This window comes from Siphateles boraxobius, unplaced genomic scaffold, assembly GCF_051911475.1.
Source record: "Siphateles boraxobius isolate OS27281-9 unplaced genomic scaffold, OSU_SipBor_1 41, whole genome shotgun sequence".
Taxonomy (NCBI): Eukaryota; Metazoa; Chordata; class Actinopteri; order Cypriniformes; family Leuciscidae; genus Siphateles; species Siphateles boraxobius.
The window spans coordinates 16,572,460-16,592,802 of record NW_027509042.1 but is presented as its reverse complement, the minus strand read 5'-3'; the positions used below and the strand labels follow the sequence as shown (position 1 = coordinate 16,592,802).

The 20,343-nt window shown below is 34.9% G+C and overlaps 2 protein-coding genes across 10 annotated transcripts; one reads left to right on the top strand and one right to left on the bottom strand.

Moving 5' to 3' along the window:
• Positions 1 to 824: 824 nt before the first annotated feature.
• efcab7 (EF-hand calcium binding domain 7) lies at positions 825 to 10,602 on the bottom strand. The gene is made up of 13 exons (XM_077198637.1): positions 10,486 to 10,602; positions 9,914 to 10,125; positions 9,680 to 9,766; positions 8,891 to 9,086; positions 7,604 to 7,725; positions 5,687 to 5,828; positions 5,373 to 5,482; positions 4,169 to 4,329; positions 3,876 to 4,009; positions 3,124 to 3,272; positions 2,232 to 2,441; positions 1,297 to 1,404; positions 825 to 1,131 (listed from the first exon to the last, which is right to left on the bottom strand). Exons 1-13 carry the CDS (start codon positions 10,592 to 10,594, stop codon positions 1,051 to 1,053), a joined length of 1,821 nt encoding a protein of 606 aa, XP_077054752.1. The 5' UTR covers positions 10,595 to 10,602; the 3' UTR covers positions 825 to 1,050.
• On the top strand, positions 10,594 to 20,050 carry itgb3bp (integrin subunit beta 3 binding protein). 9 transcript variants are annotated; one of them, XR_013192994.1, is made up of 10 exons: positions 10,594 to 10,663; positions 11,526 to 11,562; positions 11,758 to 11,830; positions 12,139 to 12,211; positions 13,504 to 13,582; positions 13,922 to 14,009; positions 14,184 to 14,240; positions 17,444 to 17,492; positions 19,222 to 19,279; positions 19,579 to 20,050. XR_013192994.1 is itself a non-coding variant. In XM_077198640.1 (9 exons), exons 1-9 carry the CDS (start codon positions 10,596 to 10,598, stop codon positions 19,679 to 19,681), a joined length of 624 nt encoding a protein of 207 aa, XP_077054755.1. In that variant the 5' UTR covers positions 10,594 to 10,595; the 3' UTR covers positions 19,682 to 20,050. The 9 variants fall into 9 exon arrangements, 8 of the variants coding, with proteins under 8 accessions (XP_077054755.1, XP_077054754.1, XP_077054762.1 ...); XM_077198640.1 differs by lacking the exon at positions 19,222 to 19,279 and having other exon boundaries at positions 12,142 to 12,211; XM_077198639.1 differs by lacking the exon at positions 19,222 to 19,279.
• The last annotated feature ends 293 nt before the right edge of the window (positions 20,051 to 20,343 follow it).

Sequence of the window (20,343 nt, the reverse complement as noted above, 5' to 3'; positions counted from 1 at the left end):
GCATCAAGTTTCACCAAGAATTCATTCAAAGCAGAACAAAGTTTACAATTATGCAAGTTATCCTGATATTGCAGGTTTCTTGGCAAAAAAGAAAGAAAGTTAAAAGCCAAGATGGAACGGTGTCTTGGATGCACAGAAACAGATGTGGCTGTCACTTTTTGAATGAAATATTTTTAAACAAAAACCCATGAGCTCTAACAATACTAAATAACATATAGCCTACACACCCTGAATACAAAGTTTGAAGAGAAGTGTACTTAATCGGAGTGCATTTAAAATACTCCTCACATGTCATGTGACCTTTAGTGTCTTGTTCTACAGTTACAGTAGTGAAAGTCAAAGGCCAACATAATTGACTGAAAGTTATAAATAGAAGCTTAAATCTAGACGTGGTGGCGAATAAAATGTAGGTCTGTGTGTGTAACACTCTGGAATTTGGACTGTATTTTTGACTGCTAAAACTGGACTAAGCTCACTGGCTCAATGCCAGGATAATGCTTAAAAACTGAATTAGTGTATTTATATTGCTTAATTTATGTTAAATTGCCAAAAAAAATTTAAGAAACACAAACTGATATAACGTAATGTAATTGGTGACTCTGAGGTATGTTACATTCCATTATGAGGCCTGGGGTAAATGTGCAACAACACAAACGAAAAATAAATAAATAATAATAAATAAAATAATAGAATAATATAATTAAATACATTTCATAAATCAATCCATCCGAACAAACTATCCACACAAAATAATATATGAACTTGATTATTATTTGTTATGATTTCAATAAATAAATGATAAATACATAAACAAATAAAAAATATTTACTGAAAATAAATTTGCTTTATTTACAAAAAAACATGAACATCATGAATGTAACTCACTGACTACATAATTAATGGTTAATAATAATAATAATAATAACTTTTGAAACTAGTAAAACTTGCATGTAATGGTCATTGTAACAAGCAAACAAAATTATGTCATTTATTTTACAAGCACTACATGATTTTTTATATCATAATAAGTTCCTAACGTTACTGCAGCATTCACAAACTTGGTATGATGCTCTCAACGCAGTTGTAAGTCCACTCCTGTTGATCATTTGAAGCCATGACGTGCTGACACACCTGAACAGAGACCAAAAGAGAGCACAAGTTTTAAAATATTCTGCAAAATTGTACATCTGAGTGTCTGTCAAATGTAACTATTTATTTGTTCTACGGGAAATGGAGCATAAAATGCGCCCCTCCCTGAACCTACAAATGAACTGGCCTATGTTTTGTGTATCTCACCATTTTAGTCCTGGCAGGAACCTCCACAGCAAACATACTCATGCCTCTGCTGCTCACACAGTTCTTGCTTTGTTCATTGTTGATGTGCACCGTAACCTTCTGACTGGACTATAGCAGCGAGAGTGATGGATACCCAGAATACAACAGGGAAAAATCAGTGAAAAGAAATTACAGCTGTAATCATTTTATAATGATTAATGAACAACAGTGAATAATATAGACTATCGTTCAATGGACAGTAAATATTTAGTGTTTGAAAGAAATTAGAATTTTTATTCAGCAAGGTTGCGTTAAATTGATCATGTGACACTAAAGACTCGAGCAATGGCTGCTGAAAATTCGAGAAATCAGCTTTGCATCAGATAAATAAATTACATTTTAAATACATTACAAATGTAAAACAAAACAAAAATTAAATTGTAATATTATTTTACAATAGTACTGCTTTTATTTTTTAATTGAATAAATGTAGTCTTGGTGAGCATAAGAGACTTCTTCTAAAATATTACAGACACAAACTTTTTAATAATAAAAGTGTATATTTCAGATAATTAGTTCCACTAACTATGGCAAAATCTCAATTTTTCTTTGCAGATCTAATTCCCTTCTCTCTGTTAAAAGTGTCAATCAGCTGACTTTGTCTATATAATGGCAGATCAGGACATTGAAATTCTACTCATGGCCAGTGTTCCTTTCTATAAAGCTTTCCAAACAACTGGAGGTTTAGTTACTTACTTGTGCTATTCTCAGTGAATATTAAGTACAAGACATACAAATGTGAGGCCTGCACAGGCTGCACAGACATTTTTAAAGGGCTTTTTTAAATGAGAGATAGACGCCATATATTCATTTTAAATAATCCAAAGACTTATTTGGGTTAAAAAAACAAACAAAAAAAAAACTAGCTAAGTGACATTAAAGAATAACCAACCAACCTTATTGGCAATGACTGATGAAATTCTGCTCTCTCCTTTGTATGTATAAACCAAGACATTATCTTGACCCTTCAGAGATCTAGCCTCTGCTTTTGATGTGATAGACCTCTGTACAGAAGAATTTAACATCTTGATCCCAGAATCCAAATGAACTGCCTGAAGAGTAGCCTTGACATCCTCACAGTAGACTTCAATGACAAATGGACAGGCCTGATGGGATAAAGAAAAACTTGTAAGGTGGCTATGAGTAAATTACACAGTGTTTAATTTTAGAAATAAAGGACATTCTAAATCCTTGCAGTTTTTACTATTTGAAATGACAAGACTCTCATGGGCAATGTTGGGGTAATGCATTACAAGTAACGCGAGTTACGTAATCAGATTACTTTTTTCAAGTAACTGGTAAAGTAACGCATTACTTTTAAATTTACAACAAAATATCTGAGTTACTTTTCAAATACATAACACAAGTTACTTTGTTTTGCCGTTTATTGACTGACATCACTTATTGACAGAGATCAGGAGTAATGCAGAGGAGTTGTGCGCGCTGTGTAAACATGATGGACTAAATGTGAGCAGGCATTTACTCATCTCACTGGCACAAAAACAGATTCAGTATTCCTCAAAATGAATAAACACAGTGAAATGCATACTTATTCATTTCACTTTTGGACTTTAAAAAAAGATGAAAAACAAACAAACAAGCAAGCCCAGCCCAGGTGACAAAAAGTAACGCAAAAGGTTAAACTTAAAATGTATTACTTTCCATTAAAATTGACCAAGTAACACAATTAGTTACTTTTTTAGGGAGTAATGCAATATTGTAACACATTACTTTTAAAAGTAACTTTCCCCATCACTGCTCATGAGTAAAGCTCATAGACCTTTGTACCTCCACCATTTCCAAGCTTTGGTTGTAGCCCATGGCCTCCAAGGTGAGCCACAAATCCCTGGGGTCACCCTCCCGATCATTCGCTTCCATCAGGTTGAGCTTTAGGAAGCCTTGTCTAGTTAACTCATTTTTCCTTGTGTCAAAGTTCTCTATAGAAGAGCACATACTGTTATAGAAATAATGCATATTATTGGATTGGATTGGACAGTACTTGTTCAAGATCTGGAAGCGTCTTTTTAAAATAAATTACATTTCTGAAGACTCAATCAATAATTTATCAGAGGAGCCAAGAAAATGTACTAGGCAATAATGATTCAATTGCATCATCAGATTTTGAGAGCATTACAATCAGCATGAAACAGAAGTTAGTGATAGTCTTTTCTTCTCAATTGTGACATATATTCGAGTAAAACAGCTTCTCAAACTATAAAAAATATAGGGCGGGACTTGATTTTGTCCATTGAGAATTGATTGGATTGTTGTGGATTGCTATTGCTGTGATGTCATGTGATTGACAGGTTGTCCCGCCCTCATGCTGAAAAATATCATCAGGGAAGAGATGTTGTTGCAAGAGGAAGGGGAAGTAGTTAATATTATAGATTGCACAGGCACATGATTTCAAAAAATGATGATGTGCATGGATAAATAATTTATAATAAATACTGCATGAATGGTCAATTTTGATTTCAGGGTGACTTTAAAAGCTCTGATGGATTATGTGTCCGCTTCATACACAGTGTTTGTATAAGAACCTTTGCAGATGGCCCAGGCATCCTCATCACATTTCTCCCCACTGGTTCTCTGTTCAAAGAAGTTGTACTCCTCTAGGCTCAGCAGGCCGCTGCCGTCCAAATCGATCACTTCAAAGATGTCAGACAATGCCGCCCTGAGGAACAAAACAGTACAGCATCTTTGCACACACATGCTGTATATTATTCTCAAAGATACATAAAATAACCTAAATTCAGTAATCAAACATACAGATAGCATTAAACATAAACTTAATAGACTTTTGTTGGGTCCCCCTATATTAGAGTTGACTAACTTGAACTCTTTGGTGAGCTCCAGCTCTCCAGACTGGGTGCGGTAGACTAGCTGAGCAGGTTTAGTGGTGGTCTTCCTTGTACTTTTCATCAATCTGCAGCCGGTGGTGAAGGGCATGAGCAGATATGAGCCGGCATTGAGCTCTCCTCTCCACACAAACTTCTGTTCATCAATCACACACAACATACATATTACTTACTGTTGTACAATGTAAAAATTACAATTCCAATGAGGCAGGATTTCATGTTAACCTTTATATTGCTGCAGTTTTCCAATTAGTATTTTGATTCAATTAATTTCATATATGTACTGTATATAAAGAATATACTTTATTATATATTTGTTTATATTTTAATATATTTCTTTGTAAATTAGATAAAAATGGTCTTACATAAATAACTTTTGAGTTATTCTATGAAATGACATTTGTGTCCTTCATATATATAATATAGATAATTCATATAATTTTTTGTAAACACATTCACAAAAAGCTAGTAACATTCTTTTTTCTTTTTCTTTCTTCATGAGGAGGTATTAACAATATTTAAATATAAATGTATTAACAAATATTCACATAATATGAAAGTAAAATCTAGCCTTTTGTGTTTATTCACGTTGGATTTATTTTCCGATATCAGCTGACAATAAAAGTTATAGTTATAATTTGTGTACCCAAGTAATTTATCGACCCTGATAACGTAATATTTGTAAATATAACTAATAATGCCATCACCATGCATTTAGGAAGTGAAATCACTTTATTTTCTGTTTTTTTATGTTTGTCACAGGAACACTATCAAAATATCAATATTGTTTCCATGATTTTAAATGACTGATCATTGAAAAATGTGTATATATGCAAAAAATATATCAGCATTAAAATCAACCCTTACTTTTCTGAGGGCATAATTATATCTGAACCTCCATTAATATTAATTAGTTTAGCTTGAGATGGGGCAATGTATGATCACTTAAACACATTGTCTAATGTGTCTAATAGAATGTTTCATAATATAGAATGTTTAAAAAATTAAATTATTAAAAGTCACAATATCAAACTCGAAAAGGCACTCATGTCATAGAAATACATTCTTACATTACAGCTGATAAGAAAACATGTCAAAATACTTTAAATGCAAGCAGATATTATAGTTTGATAAAACAAATAGATCACATTTAGATAGGAAAGTAATGCATTCACTGACCTCCTTATCCCTTAACTCAGTAAAGCAAACCAAAGCTGAATCTTCTTTAGTCTTGTTCTCCATCACCACATAGAGAGCTGTGTCCACACACATCCACGAGGAAGGCTTCTCTGTGGCGCGCACACACACACACACACACACACACACACACACACACACACACACACACACACACACACACACACACACACACACACACACACACACACACACACACACACACACTTCTGCTTATTTACTGTAGGTATTTTGAATAACTCAAAATCTGTAACTTCATTAACTTTGGTTTTTAACACTGTGTGCAATATATTTACCAGGAATCGGGCTGAGATTTAGGGGCCGTATTGTCAGGTAGACACCGGTAGTCTCTGGGATATGCAGACGATACTGGAGAGAAACAATCGTTCCATCTTCCTCCAGATAAAAACATCCTCTCATAAGAGTATGATTCCAATCCTGGTGGAATAAGTGTTAACACAGTAAAAAACAAAATAAAAATGATTAGAAAAACAGCAAACATTAAACAACTGTAGTATGATTATTTCAGAAGAAGTGTTCTGGGATGAAGTTGAAGGCACAACCACAGGGTGACGCTATTGTAACATCTTTCCTAAAACAAAGGCATTCAAAGTCCTGAGTGGAACAAAACAAAGATCACGATTTTTTACTATAGTGCAGAAAGATAAATTTCAATGCAGACCATCAAAATTCATACTATACGCACTAATAATGTAATTAAAAGAAAAAGGGCCTGAGGAAACCCATAAATCCTTGTCCAAAGCAAGTCTTTTTGCTCTTTTAACTGCTGTTGTTTGGGTCCAGCTAAAATGTTACAGCAAATATACTCTAAATCATCAAGTAATCAAAAAATCGGAGTCAAACAGCCTCCTTTCTGACCCATCAGAGAGTAGTTTTGGGAAATAAACCTTGTCCTCAGGTGCCACAGAGGCCTTTTAATGTTTAGAATTGGTTTATGCTTCTTTTCCGAGTGCTAAAAACATGGTTCTGAAATGACACTTCTTCAACAAAAGCAATTTCCTCCCAGAATTTATGCTGGGTTGTGAAACGTGTTAAGGATCAAATCATAACACTTGGGTGGTTTGTCCACCCCGAATCAAAATGAAGAAAAGCGCCCGAGGCATGTGTCTACTTTAAAAGGCCCTGATGTAGTGTCCCAAGGAGATGGGTCACTCGGCTGGACTAATACACTGCCCTGTCACCTTCCAGAAACCTCCGTAATTTAAAGTCTCGCGCACAGACCGCAAGCCACCATAAAAACACATAACCTGACCCTTTCCAATCCCTACACCCAATTATCAAGCTCCTGGCTCAGGTAATACAACAGGCTGGAACTGAGGCGATAGAACTTTCTTCACCCAAGAGCATCTGTTTTTTTTCCAATGTCTTTGCTTTGACGAGCTTGGTCATTATTTTTCCGTGGTAAAGCAAACCAGCTGAGGTTAAAGTCAAAAAGAGTGCAAACAAAGGGAAGGAGATCAATAGCAGAGCTGCACTCATATCGACCAGGTGAAAATTTGCAACCAAAAAGCTTCGATACAACAAAAACACAGCAAATGTACAGCTGCCCGCAAGGCGCTTGAGTTTACACAAAGTTTAGATTGTACTGTAGGCAAAATTGAAGCTGATGATAGAGTAAAACAGATTATGTGTATGTAACAATTTATTCCTAAATTGATCATTCCATTATTACTCAGCTTTTATTTTTAGTATTTCGTTTTAAAATATTTTATTTTAAAATGTTTCTTTTATTTTATTTTAAAATAATATACTTGATTTTTCTAAAATGTTAGGTTGTATATGTAAGAACTATTTTAAAGTTTTTAATTCATTTTATTAATAAAAATATTATTTATATTTGAACATTTATTCAGAAGTTCAATATACACTGTAAAAAAATATTTTTTTAAATTAAAAATTAAAAAAAGACTTTTGGAGTAGCCTACATTTACATCAACAAAAAAAGCTATTTCAGTCTTTCCACTTCAAAGTTTCACTTTAATTTCAGTGTGCTATTGTCAGGTTCCTCGTAATTGTTTGTGAAACTCACTAAAAATTGTTGTTATCTTTATAGCAGTTCTTTAATAATTATTATTCTTTAAATGATATTTTGATTGCGTAATCTTATCCCAAACTTTACATCTCTTCTTCAGAGCTCTGTGAGAGATTTCAAGCAAAGTCCAAAAAAAAACTGACATTCACGCAGTTGGTACCTGTAGAGATTTGGGCTCTGCCAGTCTGCCACTCTTAGTGCTGCCAGTGCCCATGGTGATGGCCGTGGATAAAGATGACCGACGACTGCGAGCTGATGATGGTCTGGATGAGGAGCGACTGTCTGTCAAATGCAAACGTAGAAACTATAAGCTGAATCCATTATAATGTGGATCTTTATTACAACAGCTGCATCACAAAGCATTCCGAAAAATGAAACGCACGATGCAGATAATATTTTTTTTTTTTCGCATTTCAAACCAATGATTTGATTCACATAAAAATCGACATGAAACGGAAGTTGCGATAGACTTTTCATCCTTATTGTGATGTATATCCAATTGAAACGGCTCCTCAAATAAGAAGAAAATGTAGGGCGGGACTTGATTTTATCCAACAGGATAAATTGATTGTATGATTGAGGTTTTCTATTGTTGTGATGTCATGGGATTGACAGGTTGTCCCGCCCTCACGCCAAAAAAACACATCATCAGAGAAGAGAAGAGATGTCACTGAGAGAGGGAGGGGAAGGGCACATTAAAAGGGCTCATGAATTATATAATAAAAAGGGCACAGATAAATAATTTATAATAAACACTTCAATATTCTATCATAAAAACAAGAATTGTCCATTTAGATTTCATGGTGACTTTAAAGTTGAACACGACATGGCAAAAGCAAATCCTCTGCTAAATCTTCACTAGCCCTGCACTTACTCATAATAATGACAAATGATTGCCTTAATCAAAAGGCTTTAAAATTTCCTCCTCCACACAAACCCTCTATTGAGTTCACATTATGATGTATGGCACAAATCCAAATGAGTCCATTTCTCATCACACATGATGGGAAATCAATAGCTAGACCATTAGTTACTATACATTAGACTGCACTAGGAAGAATGAAAACAGAATTGTTGTTTGCTTTTGTGTGCATGCACATGTGCAATCTGGCCAGTAAATAAGAGCTGAACAAACCTAACCTGAACACGCTCATTCTCAATATACAAAAGCCTGGTTTCACAGACAAGGCTTAAGATAGTCCCAGACTAAAATGTATGTTTGAGCTGTTTTAACTGAAAGCCACTTGCACTGACATATCTTAAACTATATCAGTGCCATTGTTTTGTCTAAAGATGAACACCAGTCATGTTTTTGTCAAAGGCATATTTATAAAAGCTACTAAACTGTCCTAATTGAGCTTAAGCCTAATCCTGGCTTAATCTAAACCCTGTCTGTGAAACCAGGGGTTAGTGTGTTTTTATATTTTGTGCAGACCCTGTATCATACCTTTCCTGTGTGTTGTTTCCAGCTCTGTTCTGGACTGTGTCGGTGCAGCAGAAAGCTCGGATTGGGACTCTGAGCTCTGTGGAGGGTTTTCCAACTGGTTGCCAAAGTTCTGCCTCTTCAGTTTGGCATCAGCCTCAAGCTTCTCCAGTGCCAGTGTCTGACACTGTTCTGCTGTAGACCTGAGAAGCCTGCAAAACTAAACAGCAATCTGACAGTCACACTTTACAGTAGGTGTCTTCAACTACTATGAACTTGCATTAGAAATCACTGTTAGGTACATTGTGCTTATTGGGTAAGTTTAGGGGACAGGATTGGTGGTTTGGGTAGGAGTAGGGGGTTACACTTCATATTAAGGTGTTAGTTTTACAGTGTAATTATACATTTAGGTACAGAGTAATAATAATTAACTACATGTACTTATTATAGGGTACGGGTTAGGATGAGGGTTTGGTTTAGGGTTAATTGCATATGTAATTATGCATATCTTTTAGTTATTACTACAGTAACTAGCCTACATGTAACAGTAACAATAACACCAAAATAAAGTGTTACCGAGTAGGGTTATAGATATGAATTACATGCAGATATATATTCTTTAAATATAAGTATAAGGTTAAAGCGTATCTGCACGACAAGTGCATTGTATCAAATGATTAATTCAAACGTTAGAACATAGTAGTTAAAGAAATTTAATATAAAGTGGGACCAGCCTGGCTAAATCAACTCAACTATACTATAATTTGTCTATTTACCAAAAGTGTACTGCTGTGCAATGCTTGGAGATCGTACCTCTGCGTAGTCTAACTTTCCATCTTTGTTGACATCTGCTAAGGAAAAGATTTCATCCACTTCCTCAGGTGACATTTTTTCACCAGACTAAAACAAACAAATCAAAATACAAACCTGAAATGATTACAACAGACACAATAAAGCTGTGTCCCAATTCATCCTTTGAAGGATGCAGCCGCCTCCGAATTGGGACACAGCTTATGTTTGTGAAGAGAGAATTGATTTAACACTTACCGAAGTAAGAATTCTGCTGAGCTCATCATGCGAGACATATCCATCACAATTTACATCAAATTTCTTGAAAATTCTCATAAGCTCGTCTGGTTCTGCTGGATTTTCCTTCTTAAGGATCTCAAAAAGGTCATCAAAATTCATTTTCTTGGTTCCTGGGGGCCAATATTTGTCTAAAGCTTTCTGTGATGGATTTCTACCGGCTTGCTGAAGAACTGAGACAAAACAGCAGAGATGGATCATATACACTGACTTTTAACCTAACCTAGTGATAATATTTTGTACTGACATTAGATATAACTAGAAAGTCATTATAAAATATTTATATTTTCAAAAATATTTAAATGTTGACTAGTGTATTGCTGTTTGCATTACATATTATATTATATTACATATTATTTGAATTTACATGATATACAACATTATATAATGTTTGTTTCTTGAATGATAAATTAAGTAATGAATTAGGAATGAATTATAAAGTTTGACCGATTTATGGGTCTTATCAATAATATTTAGCCTTTGTATTAAAGATCAACGTGCAGATATACGGTGTTGAGATGCATTATGCTCACCGGTGCACAGCTGATCTTTTGAAGTCATATTAACCAGGCTGGACCTGAACACTGAGAGATAAGCAGCCCTGCACGCCATATACAACCTCTCTTCCTCTGAGCGCTGCATTATGAAAATATTGCCAACATGCAACCGAAATATCAAAGCATATTGTAACAATAGCTGTAAGTTAGAAAGGTGAGTAGGTAGGCTATTTTATGGTTGGTGATGTTCACTATTGAGTCTGATTGCCATGACTGCCGTGTGTAAACAAAACCCTCCTACGGTGTGCAGTTTAAAAGAGAGAAAGGAAACACATGCTTTCAATGCTTCTCATGTATTAATTAGATATGCTGTGCAGTACTTGTGATATAAACTAAGCAGGTAAACCCATCGTCACTCTAACAATATTATAACTCATTCTGTGAGAATTTTCCGGTAAAATAGAGTTAGCCACTATAAAATACTTAAACAAGTAACGTTAACTTATGTAGAAGCACAGATGAGTGTTTCCGGGGAACTAAATTGCTGTCGCACCGCGCCAAACTACAAATAAAAGCGCCAGTCTGTCTTCTTATAACTTCAAGAAAGAGATATCGACTTCAAGAAGTAAATATTTAAAATGCCGTAAGTTAAGTGTATACATTAATTTGGCTCACATATAACAACTGACGTGGCATATAATTGTGATCATGCTACCTTAACGGATAAAGTACAGTGATAACATAAGATGGTAACGTTACTTTGCTATCATGGATGCTTGCCAAAATAATAACGATTAACGTTACCATATCCATGAACTGTGGTAACGTTAATACTTTTAAGACTACTATATAGCTAACATTTTACCAGTCAAAGAAACAATGTTAGTAAGTATTATGAGAAATCGTGAATCATTAAAATTTCCTTATGTCAGTAAAGAGCAATGTGCAAGAAAAACTGGTGTCTTCCTATATACTGAATGCACATACACATGACATATTATTGTATAGGGATCATCCACATAAATGCAAGAACAAAAAATCAAGACTAAAGTTCTGCTGTCTAATTTCCCATACAGTGTGAAGAGAGCCTTTCATTTACAAGACAAAGAAAACGTGAGTTTGCATACTTCTCTACTATAGATTTCAGATCAATAACTGGCTTTACATATTCTTTAACTTAATCATTTGACTTAATCATATGTTATGAAAGTAAAGGAATAAGATTTTGCTTCTTAAAAGTACAACAAAAAATCAATAGCTACACAGACGTTTTGAAGGATGTAAATGGTTAATTTTCATCTATTTTAGAGCCCTGCTAAGAGGCATGCACCAAACAGGAACTATTCGCCTATGACTGGACCTCGATTAACAAAACCTGCAGGTACTAGAAACCACAGTCCAGCTACTGTCTCCTTTTAGTCACACAAAAATCACATTTTGCCCCCCAGGAGTTTTTATTTTCATTTTTTTATTGTCAAGAAAGTAAGACGTATGTGTGTTCTTTTCGCTTTTGATTACCATCACCATAAACGATCCCCTGCTCATGTCATGTCGTTTCCAACATCCTGTACAGTAGGGGTCTCTTGTAATCCAGTGATAATGCATTTAGAGTAGCTGTCTGTGAAGCCATTAATAATATCTTTGCTCGTGCCGATTTGATAAATTGGCTGACATTTAGTGCTTCATCAGCAGGTAATTCCAGAGCAGGTGGGAAGAAAATGAATCCCTCTCAGACAAAAGAGCCCATGACAGATGCTGAGAGGTAAGGATAAAGAAATGTTGATGATTTCTGTCATTTTAGTAATAATGTTTAAGATTTAAATAAAAAAAAATAAAATGTAAAAAACACACTTTATAATGTTTAATTAGTGGCCCATGCTTTCATTTTTAGTTTCAAGTTAGAATGCCGTTGTTGAGTTATTTTATTCAACTTTTTACTTGGTTATATTTTACAAAAACCAGAGTGCCATCAAAGTCTATTTTTATGAAGCTACTAACATTGGTATAACTGAAGCAGTGGAAATTTCTCCTCATTACTGGATATTTCCTTTGTCCCAGTTGGCTGATAGCCATTATGACTGATCAGAATTTAATGACAGGACATGGAGGGAGTTTCATCACCAGCCAAAAGCCTAGTTGATTTACATAGCACTAAAAATAGTTGGATAAGGAGAGTTTAAGAAAAGACCTATTTCCTCTCCAACGCATACTAACACAGAGCTCTGTGTGATCCATCAAGACAAGCATTAGTTTTGAATTTTATAGTGCAGTCATTTAAGAGGAAGCTAGTTAAATATATATAAAAACATCAATAAAGAGAGCGGGCTTATGATTCATTTAAGAATGTATTCGTTTGGCGAGTCAAAGCTAAAAGAACTTCTTGTGCAAAATGTAGAAGAGATCTCGAGTGTGATTGGACGAAGGACCTTGTAAAAGATTTGGCAGACTCTTTAACATGTCCCCCAATATGTTTAAATGTGTATTAAAAATAAAGGAAGATCTTATTCTTAGTCAGCTTGTCCTCCCCTCAAAGATTTAGTAAGGAATATGAATATGATCTTATGTCCTTATCAAGCAAATATTCTGCAAGAATCTAATAATGTAATGTAATTTAATTTTAAATTTTGACATGCAGCACATGCCTAGCAATTCAAGAATAATAATAAAAAAATCAGATTAATAAATATTGTGTTAAAAATGAATGGTAAGGCTTTACAATAAGGTCTCATTAGTTAATGTTAGTTTATACATTAACTGACGTTAACTAACAATGAGCAATACATTTGTTACGGTATTCATTAATCTTTGTGAACATTAGTTAGCTCAGGTCCATTAAATAATATACAACTTTTGATTTTAATAATGTATTAGTAAATGTTGAAATTAGCGTTAAGAGATAATAGATTCTTTTAAATTAGTGGGGGGTTTTTTATTGTTAGTATTAACTATTGTAACTATTAACCAATGTTAACACATTGAACCTTATTGTAAAATGTTACTAAATTGTTGTCTATTTTTTTAATAGTTTGTTTTTGGAATACCTTTCCCCCACAGACTTCTGTTCCTCAGGTCTAAGGTGAAAAAGTCTCTCAAGGATCTCATGAAATACAGGCAACAGCTGGAAACATTATTGGTACGTGGATCGACCATAGTAGAAGACCACAGTGTATCATGTATTAGTGTATTTACTGAAGGATTGTTCATAGACTGGCCAATTAGACTACTAAACTAAGACTAAATCAGGGTCTGAACCACCATATACATTGAGGAAACATTAGTGGTCAACTGATGTGCATTTTTATGTTTCTTTTATCTAAATTATTACGTTTGGTCCCTCAATCCTGAATTTGTGGTACTGAGTTACTTAACTGTAGAACTAGATCAAGCTTATTTTGGTATGTGTAGCTAGCTACATTTAATGCATCTTATGGAGGTTGCACACAATTTTTTAAACACGAATGTTTGTGTGTAGCCAATAGAGGGCAGTAGTGAGCTGAGGAGTCTCTTTCTGATGAGTCCTGCTGATCTACAAACTGAACTCAAGAGACATGAGAATCTGTGTGAGTCCTTTCTTTGACTTTTCTGCTGTATATGCATAAACCGCATAATGCAAACGCCTCGCAGCTCAAGGTCACTTTATAGACATTATTTAAATACTTTATTTGCTTTTAAGAGTTCACATGACAAATTCTTGCTGCGTGTGAAACATAAAACCGATTTTTATTGCTTTCCAGCTGCTAAAGTTGCATCTTGCGCACATAGAGCAGACACAAACAAGGGTCGTTTCCAAGGTGAGTGAATTTGGGGATCAACTGAATGTTTAGAATTGAATTCAAAAGTTTATTTATCATTTAGAAGCATGAACGATAACACTTATCTTAAGTGGATATCCAAACTTAGTAATTCTGTCAGATCAGATAGCAGCGAGCACACAATTAGTTGTGTTTCAAATCTTGAATGTTTCCCCATCACAACACACTCTTTGTTAGACTCTGACACAAGGATAAGTTATGTCCCGTATTGAATTGATTCATATTACTGTATGATGATTGTGACTTTGTCTAAAAGAGCAAGAGAAAGAAAACATTTTGTGTTCCACTTATATGTGAGTCATGATTAATTTCAAGCACTGAGGTTCTGGATCTTGGTCACATGGGACCTTTGAATAGCCATTTACGAGATTTGGTTTGTCAATGCGTCGTGCTCATAAACATTTGCCCGATTTCTGCACAAATAAAAGGTTCTCTTTTTCTAAGAAAAATATTTCATTTTCCTAACACAAACAAGCCAGAACTCCTCTTCATGGGACAGAATTAATTAGATTATTTCAAGCACACATTCAGCCCCCAGCAAAGCTGCACTTGTGATTCAATCGCACAATAGTGATTTGATGCAACACAATGGCTGGATTGTGATGAAGTTCAGCATGTTTTTAAGATAAGGTCGACTGAATTGTTTTAATTAGTCACACTCAAGGACCTTTGCGTATATGTTGCTTGTAACTCGACACCAAAGGAATGTCACAATCTTGATCACATGGTGGAGCATGAAATTTATCAATGTAGAAAACAACAACAACAGTACAAGAGTGTTTTCACATTTACATCCCTAGACAGACACTGAAGATAAACAAATGATTTAAGGCTGCTTATGAGTATAAGGTTTGATTGTGTGTCATAATGTGAAATTGGGACACGTTGAACCAATTATTATATTATATTATTTACCAAAAGTTTGGGGTCAGCAAATTCTTTTTAAATTAGTACTTTTATTCTGCAAGGATTCATTAAACTGATCAAATGTGACAGTAAAGACATTTATATTTTGAAAAAGAGATTCCTCTTTAAAATAAATGCTGTTGGTTTGACTATTAAGCAGCACAAATGTTTTCACAATTTATAATAAATCACTAAATCAGCATATTAGAATGATTTCTGAAGGATCGTGTGACACTGAAGACTGGAGTAATGGCTGTTGAAAATTCAGCATTGCATCACAGGAATAAATTACATTTTTAAATATATTCAAATAGATATATTAATTTAAACATTTTAATTTGGCAAGGATTTTTTTCTGTCATTTGTGTTATGAAAGGCCTTTTTCTGTGTTGGAATTGTAAACTTGTGAATTAGATTGATGTGACAAAATCTAATTACTTTCCAATCACAAAAGATTGCGATTGTCCATGAAAACAAATATTTTTTTCTGAAACGCAGATAAATATGGACTGTTTCAGGGTGCAGTTTCAGTTATCAAACGGAACATCCGAGTATGTCTACATCGTCCTGTACAAATAACGCGTTTTGTTCTCATTACATTTTAGTAGGATTTGTATAAGTTTGAAATGACCTCACTGAAGTTCCCTAAATAGTGTTTGAATATTTTTCTACGTTCATATCTAGCCCAGAGGACCACTTTTTTTTGTTTTTTTGCAGCAACATTATTAAGCTTTAAATAAATGATACTTGAAGACAAATATTAATTACAGTAAATAAATGCATTGTACTGCAGTGTAAGTAGCTGAAGATGTTGAAAGTCTCTTGGGACACCATTAGATCCTGGCCCTGGATTTCATAGAGACACATCATTGCTATTAGAGTTCTCAAACACTCAGTGTCACTTGAGCCATGCAGGAGCTGGTGCGGATGACATATGAGGGCGAGGATATGACACTACTCGTGTAAAAGCAAGCTGAGCACCAGGCAGCGTGATACCGCCAAGACAGCTGAGAAAATCCACAAGGATATTTTAACTTTGACAGGCAAACCGCTGAATCCATGTCCCTAACGGAAGCCCCTTCCAACTCCCGGCAATCATCTAATGGCTTCCCAAAACATAACCTTGGGCGAAAGGGCAACTCAACGAGCAAGATGTTTATGGCAAAACTGACAAAAGTTTTTCCCAAGCATTCTAGAGAGGCCACCCCTCCTAAACAATCACACCGACTATACATTTTCTGGCTTATTCAGGCATTACCAAGTTCCGAGCTTCACGTTACATGTTGCTGATGAGCGCAAAATGGAAAAAGAGAGAGCGCAATAATTCTGAGTCAAGTTTGTCGCCTGGACCGAAGGTATTGATTATTTCTGTGTGGCGAGAGATTTGGAAAATTCAATTAAAGGAGCTGAGCAAAGGATTCATAAATCGGCCCCTGCCTCCACCTCTTCTACGCCTATACGGAGACATTGTTATGTTCTAAATCAATGTTGCACTTCACAATATATTTTCTTTGGAGCATGAAAATAAATAACATTTAAACAGTTCTGCTTACCGCTGAAACAAATTTTATCTTCACCAAAGCCCTCTCCGTCTTCACGCGGCGGCCTCCCGTACACATCAGCAGATGTAGTAACGGATTTTTATGGCAAGTTTTCCATAAGAAAATCCTATATTATATGAATTTTGCGATGACAAAATGAGAAGGAAGGGGACGGATCAGCAGTATAAAAATTGATCAGGCCGCAGATGGGGTCGAGCTGTGGGAGATTTGTAAGACAGCCTTAATAGACTGTATTAAAAATTCCTTAAAATGTAATAAAACAAATAGGTTTTTGGTTCTTGGCTGGGACGGGGTCACAGACCCTGCTAATACCACATCAATCCTGGGCCGCTGAAGGATAAATGGCGTCTGTTTGGGGAACATTTTAGCCTTTTTGATGGAAAACTCCATCACAATTAAAGGACTGCTGTATATTAGAGGACTTGGGGTGGGGAGGGTGAAGTTAAGCAACTCTCAGCATGTGTTTTGATCTCTAATATGAACGCTGGTTATGTCCACACACGTCCCGCAGCAGTATGAAATGCATTCAGAGGCATTTCAGATCATTTGCATTTAGATCATCTAGCGGGGACAGTGGTAGCAGTCTACAAAACCTGTGACTGATGGTATGATTTACCTGATAAGTTATATGTGCACATGTCTCATTCATGAATTCACTCTCACGCTCTATAACTAGATAAAGTGTGTGTTAATCTTTCCATGTGTCTTTTACAGGGTTGAAACAGACTGGCAGCTCTTTTGAATTTCTTAAGGCAATCTTAAGGTATGTTTTGTTTTTTTCTTCCAACCTTACCTGGGTTATCATTGTACTCACTGAAACTTAAAAGCTTGTCACATTACACAGATTCCAAGCAATCCTACAATTTTACAGTAATTCGTGTTGTTTTTATAGAGTAGAGTGGGCTGTTTTGACTTGGCCTAACCTAGCAACCACCCAGAGCCCCCTAGCAACATGCTCACAATCACTCAGAACACCTTAGCAAACGCATAGCAACATACCTGCAACCGGATTTTTGAGATTTTTGTTTGACATCTCTTGAATTTTCCTCATTTGATATGGGACAATAGAGTTATTTCTACTTGAATTATGCTTAAACTTAATGTTTTTTTTGTTTTTTTTACAAATTTGATCATTAATTTAAGAGTAATTTGACGAAACGACTGAATGGGATAATTTAATGCATTTAAGTGTCGTATGTTTCTTTATTGACACAAAAATTAGTGCTGTCAGATACATAAAAGTACACGCATATATTACATATATATACTGTATATATAATATATGTATACACACATTATATATTTACAAACTTTTGTTAGATGTGATTAATCGATTTGACTGCACTAATAAAAATACATTTATTTTTCTATTTTGTGAGATTTTTCACCTTTAATTTACAATGAATTACATTCAGAATGTTTTTCTTTAAATAAATGCTGTTCTTTTGAACATTTCTAATCATCAAAATTAATGTTTGTTGAGCACCAGATCAGCTTAGAATGATTTCTGAAGGATCTTGTGACACTAGTAAAGGCTACTGAAATATGTCAAATATATTAAAATAGAAAACAGTTATTTCAAATTGTAATAATATTTGGTAACACTTTATTTTAGTGTCCTTGTTACATATGTTACATGTCCTTACCATAGTAATAACAGTAAATTATGCATAATTACATGGAACTAACCCTCAACCAAATCCTATCCTAACTCTATAGTAAGTACATGTAGTTAATTATTATTACTCAGTACTTAAATATATAATTACACTGTAACAATGACACCTTAAAATAAAGTGTAACCTAATATTTCTTATTATTACTGTTTTACAGTATTTTTGAACAAATAAATGCACCCTCAGTGAGCATAACAGACTTCTTTCAAAAACATTAAAAAATTCTATCATGAAACTTTTGAACGGTAGTGTAATTCTATCAATTCATTTAATCTCAGGCTTAAATATTAATGTAATATGCCAGAGATTTACAAAGACCTTTACACGCAATATGCTTTTGTTTCATGTAATTCTGTGAGCAGTTGCAAATGGAACGGTTCTTATTTTGGCAGAGCTGCAGCTTTCTGTCAGCGTGTTTGATGTACACCGAACGTCCTGTCAGTCTGAAAGCGTCGAGATGTCTGAGGAGGCTGTCAGTCTTTCCGGCGTAGTCAAAATGAGACAGCGCCACCGACACTTTGCCATCCCATCTCAGACACATTTACATTCAATTCATTCTCTGAAAGGTGTCCCCCCCCCACCCTTTTCACGGGGAATCTGACAAAATGTTGATTCTACAATACACGGTGTGCTGCGTTTCTGCGAAAATAGTGTTCTTACGTCTGGCATACAGTCCCATTAGGGCTGATGCGGAGAGAAACAATGCATACACGCATATATATTTGAGAAGGCAACAAATGTGTTGTAAAACTACACACGCACAGATATACAGGAGGAAAGAGTATTCATTGTTGATCTGTCTCTTTATTTTGGCAGCCGCTGAGGGATCATTTCTTGATGTAGGACATGGGCGGCAGCTGGTGCCCCGCTCAAGGTGGATCACGTAACTCTCTCTTTATCACTTCTAGAGGCTGTCTGAAGGACAAAAGCTTAGGCTGACCTAACAAAACACACACTTGTCACACACTTTGCATTGCTACAGTCTGTTGAGATGAACAAGAACAGCATCTCAGAATTCAGCAATTTGGTCCGTTTGCCGTGGGCTGTTAAACTCACTGAGTTCAATATCTTTAACCAAGCACGGCTGGCAAGATATGGTTATTTAATATTAGCACCATCCATTAAAATTGTATCACGCATCCTGCTTATTGTGGCTTGCTGTTTGTTTTACAGGATATTGTGTAAGACAGTCAAACCAAAACCGATTCATTCTTTCCTGATCCTGTGTGGCGGCTCCAGACCTCGCACAGGCTGTAACACACTAGCCCCTTTGTGACCTGATAACATTTATAGTTGTAATGGATTTTTTTAATGGCCATCATTAACTCGAACAAAGACGGGTGAGAAAGATTGCTTGTACTTTTTCCCCCTTGGTATTTCAGCTTTACAGCATTATGTTCTGATATGTCTGCTTCCATCATTTTTGTTTTACAGCTCATGAAGTTGAAGCATTTTAATGCGTAGCTTTAGTACCAGCCTCACGTCTTTAGTCACGGCCAAGATGATTCCACTGTGTTAATGAATAGTTCTTCATTAACTACTTGAAAAGTAAATTGAATTCATACTTTTTTTCTTAAGTTTGTTTATTTGATGAGAACTATTGTTTAGGGCTGCATGATTAATCAGAATAAATGATTTTTTATATGATATGGCTTAGTGTGATTATCTAATCAGAAGCTGTGATTTAATTAAATCAATATATGGGGGTTGTTTCTTAAATATTAGTATTGTACTTTTAAAATTGTTCTGTAAAATAAAATTAATATTAAATATTAATTTTGTAAATACTTTTTTTATTTTACAGTGATATATTGTATTTCTTATTTTAATATTTTTTATTTAATAACAATTATAATAATAATCATTTTATTTGTAATTACATTACTCATTGAAAGATACATAAACTTTTTTCCCGTCATGTTTGTTAAAATAAATCCG